Below are 7,225 nucleotides of genomic sequence, written 5' to 3'. Positions count from 1 at the left end.
ATACATGTACATCTACACATCACTTCAATCATAACTTTTTTTCTGACCGATGATCTAAAAAAAAAAAAATAACTATAATTAGGCATATACATGTACATGTAGCAAGGGGGTTATAATGGGGGATCCTTGCCTCTTTTCCGGAGCATCATTTGTTATGTTTATTGAAAGCCACCCCTCCCCCACTTTTCGTTGTGTGTAGTCAAATAAGGGTAATGTGGAATTGTATGGATAAAATTTGACTATGAAAAGAAGTTGGAACCTAACCCAACCTCCACCCCCTTGGTGCACGAAATGAGATTTCTGAGTTTGGAAATTTTTCATTTTTTACTTTTGCTTGTCAAGTATTTTAGGTATAAGATGATATTTTTTTTCTCTGGTTGCCAACCCCCCCCCCCCCCCCCCAAATTTCAAAACGACGAGCAGGAGCGGCGCTACGTCCATGATATTCTATTTTTTTTGTAAGCTCACTGATCAGTTGATTGGGTTTATTTATATTTTTATTGAAATCCATTGGGCACATTTTTAAAAAGTCGAATTCTTAAATTATATTTCATAGATAAATGTCGGAGTGATGAGACTCACCATGGGCACACTGAAATATCAACGGGGAACATTACTGCCAATAGAAGTCTTCCCTAGCAATACAGAAATGGAAGTCCTAAAGGTGGCAACAGACAAGCATCATAAAAACAATAAAATGCTTCCAACAGAGGAATACATTCTGTTATATAAAGATGGATCCAGGGCTTGTAGTATACCGGGTGCAACAAATGTTTTTACTGTCCGAGGGTATAAAGATTTTCTAGGAAAGCCATTCCAGAATATGCAATTGTACATTTGCCCGAAAACAGAATTTGAATCAAGTAAGTTATTTCGAGCTAGTTCGGGGATGGTCTATATTTTCATCCAGAGTCACTTTTTTCCTGTTATATAATAATAAATATCATTAAATGCATTATCATATTCTCCAGATGTATCGAACAGCAGCGATTCTGATGACCTCCCAGATCCAAAACTGAATAACAAAAATGAGGTAAGAACTACAGTATATTACACTTATACAGAGGCTGACAAATAGATTTTTAAGGCAATTGCCCAAGGGCAAGTACATGGTCAAAATTGACTTGCCTTACCTGAATTTTTGCCTGCCCTACCATTAGCTTATAAATACTGTATTTATAAATATTTCAAAAAAGAGAAAGACAAATACTGAGTAAAATATTGGCATACATATTGATTTTATTTTTGATAATTGATTAAGTCACTTGCCCACGGGCAAATGGTTGATAAAATTTTACTTGGCCAATCCTAAAATTCACTAGCCCCGGGCGTCGGGCAATGGGATTTGTCATCCCCTGATCTTATAGGTCTATTTTTATTTTGTTTATATTTTTATACATATGTACATGTATATGTATACTTTCGGTTGAAGGTAGGTGACGATTCATGGGAGGAGCTCGGAACACCAGAAATACTAAAACGTAAAAGGCCAGCTACAAAATCAAGGAATCGTGCACCTGAAAGAGAGACCCAAAATATAGATTCTGTAAATCCAGCACCAAAACCAGAGAATCGAGTACTTGATGCAGAAACGAGAGTAATAAAACAAGAAAACGACAGAATGGAGCAACCCTCAACCTACAGGTCTTTATACACATCTAATACCTTACAGTAACATAAAATTAGTGGGGGGAGGGCATATGTAGGTGGGGCTTAGTGGGTCTCAGTATTCCAGATGAGTAGATTTTTAGCGAAGGATTTGGCTGTGCTGCAATAAAATTACATGGCAATTTCTAGGCACATTTAAAACTACAAAAGAAACTCAATCTCTAAGAAAAAAAATGATTATGATACTAAGTCCTGTTTAAATGACAATTTAGTTACAGTGAATAAATAACGTGATTTTTTTTTTTACATTTTAGCGAGTATATTACAATTATATCAGATGGTTCAGATCAGGAAGAAGATCTTAATCCACCAAGTCCTTCTGAGGCAAAAAATACGCAAACAGTGGATATGGCTTGCAGGTGGAGTATTCTCATATTTCATTCAATAATTTGAAACTAAGAAACCGAGAAAGTACACTTTGATAAAGCTTGGAACATCATGAATTTAAAACCAAAGGGTCTTATTTTTTCAGTTCTCAACCCCCGCGATCAACTGTGGAAATTCTCCAGGAACTTTCTCTGCAAATTCAATCAAATGACATCTCTCGATTTAACATAAACAGGAGAAATGTGTGGGACGGGGCTTGTAGGGGCTTTAGAAGGTCTACATTTGCACCAAACAACATCTTGCTCGTTAAATTTACTGATGATACTGGATTGTCAGAGGAGGCGGTAGATCAAGGCGGACCACGACGCGAGTTTCTCCGTCTTCTAATGGATGCACTACAGAACAGCACTTTGTTCGAAGGTCCCACGACGTCCAGGATTCTTACCTTGAATAGCCATGGTAAGAAAGATTATGATAATATTCACAGAGCAATTTAATGACATAAAGGTAATGTCCATGTACTAACATTAATATACTATCTTTTCACTAGCTATACAACGGGACAAATATTATCTGGCTGGTGTTATGGTTGCCATTGATCTAGTACATGGAGGTCCACCTCCAATGTTTTTTTCAAAACTATTGTTCGATATGCTAGTGTTTGGTCCGGAAAATGTACATCCTACGATTGAGGATATCCCCGAATCTGAATTCAAACAATCACTCAACTCGGTATAGTATAAAATTTAGTTTCGTACAATTTAATGCATTTAAAATTTCATAGTAAAATAATACCTTTAATTTTTTATATATATAAAATGTTTAATACTATTTTAATAAGCTAAATTATTTACCCATTCATTTATCACGATTCTTCAGATACTGCAAGCAGATACGCTGAAAAATTTAAGAAGTTCAATGGAAGCCAACAGCAGCACTTTGACTTTAGCGGGATGTTTCCACCACGTACGATCGATCGAGGACAAAGTGCCACTAATCAGAGATATGATCAAATGGTACTGTCTTGAGAGGACACGTACGGCATTTGACAGGTATTCTTTTTTTTTTACTTTTTTTACTTTAACTTAAATCTATTATACTTATATATTAATTATAGTAACCCGGCAAAATAACAAATCGAGGGATTAATCTACTAGTAATTATTTTTTTATGTTTCCGATTCATTTGCAGGTATCTAATAGTATAAAATTTATTTTTTACTGGTTAGATTTAAGTCTGGATTACAAACCCTGGGTGTGCTGGCCACCATTCAGTCATATCCAGAGAGTTTTAGAGATTGCCTAATGTTCACCAACATCAAACTGACGGCGATATCGATGGAGGATATTTTCCGTCCATGTGTCAGTCCCACCGGAAGTAACCGGAGAACAGTCGAGGACAGACTGGTTGGATATTGGCGGGACTTTTTACAAGATGCAGAGGGTACTGGGCATTGTTTAATTTTTCTATGAAAATAACTTTCTGTAGAGAGAAATTGTATACGTATTTAATGGTTATTTCCAATTATTCAATGAAAATTATATTGAAACTATTTTTTCCCAGTAAAAAAATATGAAAATGCAATTTTTTAAATTTACATATAATTTGCTTTTACAGAGGGAGCCACTGTGGTGACTTTGGAGCACTTATTGATTTTTGCAACTGGAACAAACAGAGTGCCGCCACTCGGACTCAGTCCTTCTCCTGTTCTGTCGTTTCTACACGAAGAGGAGGGGGGAGGAAAGTTCCCCATTGCTAATACCTGTGGGAATGAATTGAAAATTCCAATTCATCCATCTTTTGAAATGTTCAAGGAAAATATGGAATTCGGAATTTTAAATGCCCCAAATTTTGGTCGAGCATAGTTTAATTGCATGGTCATTACATGAGAACAGACACGCCTAAATTTCAAATTAATTTTCCTGATAAAAAAATTCTGAATCATTTTTTATGGGTATTTTTTTTTTTTACATTAATCAAAATTACATTTTAAAACCATGTTTATAAGGTAAATCTACGCTTAATACAATTCTAATATCTGACTTAATCTGTCCTCATATTGTAGTCTTTATTTGCTTGTGTACATCTATTATTAAGACCTACGTACATATTTGCATAAATTTGATATGTAAATATATCATTTGTAGTCTGTGTAAATTTTAGAAGCTCAATTAAACTGGGAAAAGTAGATTGCTCCATGAAATCTCTATATCAGTCAGCCACAAGAATGTAGAGGGAGAGGGTGCATTTCTACGTGTTTATGCCATTATCAAATACGTGTTACATGTATGACAAATAAAGCCATGTTAATTTGCATTCATTGATTTTATTTTCATTGTTTTATATGTCACTTCTTCCGGTTTACACGCTCTGCTTTTGCAGCTGCTTTGAAGCAGAGCTGCAAAAGAAGAGCGTGTAAAAAGGGGTTTTGCATTGCAGGCATGCAAGCAGACAGAATAGAACTTGCCCTATTTCAGTCTGCAAAGCAGACGTAACTGACCATTCTGGTATGAAACTGTATGGCTTTAAAGTGAGAGCAGGCAAGGTAAGCAGCTGGTGTAAACTCTCTGTCTGCTTTGCAGAGTAAAATGCAGACCAAAAATGCAGCTGCAAAAGCAGAGCGTGTAAACCGGGCTTTAGACATTTATATTGCAAAAATGAAAACTTGAACAACTTGTAGGTATTACTCGCCAGATATGTGCATTAACTCAAGGTAATTCTGTAATGCGCTTTCAACATCAGTCGCAGTTCTCCAATGAATTCTTGATTTTACTAGGTTAAAATATTCATAAACTTCAGAATCGTCACAGATAGACTTAGATTTCGTGTTTTGTCGGAGATGTTCGATTTCCTGTGCAGTGACGGGCCTTTTAAAGTTGCATTTAGAATAAAGTTCTGGTAGGAAAAAAATTTCGTTTGGAATTCCAGCCGGACAAGACCCGGTATTTGGTCTTATTCTGTGACAATTCCATGCCATTGCAGTTTCATTCAACTGCCTTTGGATGAAGTCCATGAAACAGTATTGAAAACATGAACGTTGGAATTTATTATCTGGATTATAAATTCCAAAGTCATAGATGTCCGAAAAATAGTCCATCCACCACTGTGCTCTGTTCCTTTTAAAATAACTCCACCAAGCTTCTATTCTTTGATTTCTTACTGACGTCACATAGGAATGACTAGAAGGATCATTGGTAAATATTGTCTGAATTGTAGCTAGAATACCATTTTCAGTGCCTGGGTCTGTTCGAAGATTTCTAGGACATCCTTGCAATTGTTCGACACAATTAAGAAAATATTCCCCAATTACGGCCGGGTCGCTGTTAGATGCAGCCACCTCTAACCAAAGAACTCGTCTTGAAAATCCGTCAATTGCACCGTGAATGGCAAACCCATATGGTTTTAACTTGTCAAAGCCATCAATATGCCATGTAAAATTGGGGCCATTACTTACATAGACACGCCTTTGAAGACGGCGTCTGATTCTTCTTACACTTCCCTCGGGATTCAATCTTTGTAATAGCCGCATTACTGTATTCTTAGAAACACACAACTGATACTTAAACTTCAACAATTTCCACATTTCTCTGTAACCCACATTTCCGCTGGGTCCACTCAACTCTAATCTAATTTTTTCTTCTACAGTTCCTATCGGACTTGGGTTTTTTCTCCGAAACAAGTTAAATGATTTAAGCCTTCTTTTAAGAGTCCTTAAACTCCATTTAAAACCATGATACGTGGTCAGAAACATCAGTATTATATCGTAAGAATATCCTTCTGACATATACGCACTGAGTAATTCCTCTTCAGTCTCATAATTTCTTAAGTGTGGAGCCAAAGGTAAAACAGCAAAGTTTCTTTTTGTAAAGCATAGAACAAGGAAGGTCGTCAAAATAAAGCTCACCTAAAACATGAAAAATATATGAGCAGAAAAAACTTCATTAAATTATTCAATAGATTACATGTATGCGCTCTTTTGCAAAGTTATACGACTCATTGATACATTGTGTATGAACATGATGAAATATAGATAAAGAGTATTAAATAATACATACCATTATGCTGCTTCTGTGAAGTGAACGTAATTACAGGAGTGGTATTACTGGTTTCTCCCCTGCCTGGGGTTAATCTGTATATCATTTGATCGAGATCTGTGGGATACGGATCACGTGATGGAAAATTTTCCCTTTATATATATCGCATTTCTCTTTATATATATCGAGTTTTTGTTTATATATATCGCATTTCTCTTTATATATATCGAGGTTCTGTTTATATATATCGCATTTTCTTTATATATATTGAGGTTCTGTTTATATATATCGCATTTTCTTTATATATATCGAGGTTTTGTTTGTATATATTGCGTTTTCTTTATATATAGAGGTTTGCTTATATATATTGCTTTTCCTTTATATATAGAGGTTGGCACTAATGGGCTTCCGTACAGTTCAACTAAAGAATCAAAGATTACACCTGCAGTGGTACCATAAAACGTTTGATATATTTAAATTGTTTTCATAAAAAACATAATTCTTTTTATGTAAACCCACTGACAATAGTTTAACTCTGTTTGATATGAAGAAACAAAATTAAGATTAAGTGAATTGAAAAATGCCATTTAATTACATTATAAATGACTGTATGAAAAAACACAAAATATCATGCATATAAACATATAATGCAGAATCAGAAAAATTGAACAATTGAAAATATAATCAATTTTGTTTCAATAGATATCAAAGGTGGGGTATAAAAATTCGCAAACACCACAATCGTACATATTTTTAGCAAACTAAAACATAATCATGACAAACTATTCTAAAAGAACATGTATCATAAAAAACCAATCAAAGATAACTATGCTGACACGGCAATAATTACAGATGGTGTTGGGGCGGGACGGAGGGCAATTAAAATTACAGCAGAATTTTTGTTTGCGCGTTCACTGACAAGGCAAAAGTGAGGGAATGGTGAAAGACGTGAGAACCCACGCGCATATCATAGCATCCGACGGCCGAGCCTATAAATCATATCAATTTACAGAAAAATCTTCGAGAATTGCTTTAATCTCACGGATAAGAAATTTTGGGATTAAAAAACTTAATTGATAGCATGGGTCTGCCGTGTCAGATGTTTTACATAAATTAATTTAAGGATGTAAATTAAATATTTATGTAAACCCACTGACAATAGTTTAACTCTGTTTGATATGAAGAAACAAAATTAA

General features: G+C 35.1%; 2 protein-coding genes across 2 annotated transcripts; both read left to right on the top strand.

Annotated features, from left to right (window-relative positions):
- Positions 1-583: 583 nt before the first annotated feature.
- On the top strand, positions 584-1,675 carry LOC134279872 (uncharacterized). Its single transcript, XM_062762289.1, has 3 exons — positions 584-863; positions 972-1,033; positions 1,433-1,675. The coding sequence occupies exons 1-3, from the start codon at positions 584-586 to the stop codon at positions 1,673-1,675; spliced, it is 585 nt and encodes a 194-aa protein (XP_062618273.1).
- Positions 1,676-2,381: 706 nt separating this feature from the next.
- Positions 2,382-3,860, top strand: LOC134279871 (G2/M phase-specific E3 ubiquitin-protein ligase-like). The gene is made up of 5 exons (XM_062762288.1): positions 2,382-2,454; positions 2,546-2,727; positions 2,875-3,047; positions 3,224-3,438; positions 3,613-3,860. The coding sequence occupies exons 1-5, from the start codon at positions 2,382-2,384 to the stop codon at positions 3,858-3,860; spliced, it is 891 nt and encodes a 296-aa protein (XP_062618272.1).
- Positions 3,861-7,225: the final 3,365 nt, after the last annotated feature.

Source organism: Saccostrea cucullata, unplaced genomic scaffold, assembly GCF_032062105.1.
Source record: "Saccostrea cucullata isolate Sc308-1 unplaced genomic scaffold, CSIRO_AGI_Scuc_v1 ctg6031, whole genome shotgun sequence".
NCBI lineage: Eukaryota > Metazoa > Mollusca > Bivalvia > Ostreida > Ostreidae > Saccostrea > Saccostrea cuccullata.
This window is presented reverse-complemented; position numbering and strand designations above follow the sequence as displayed.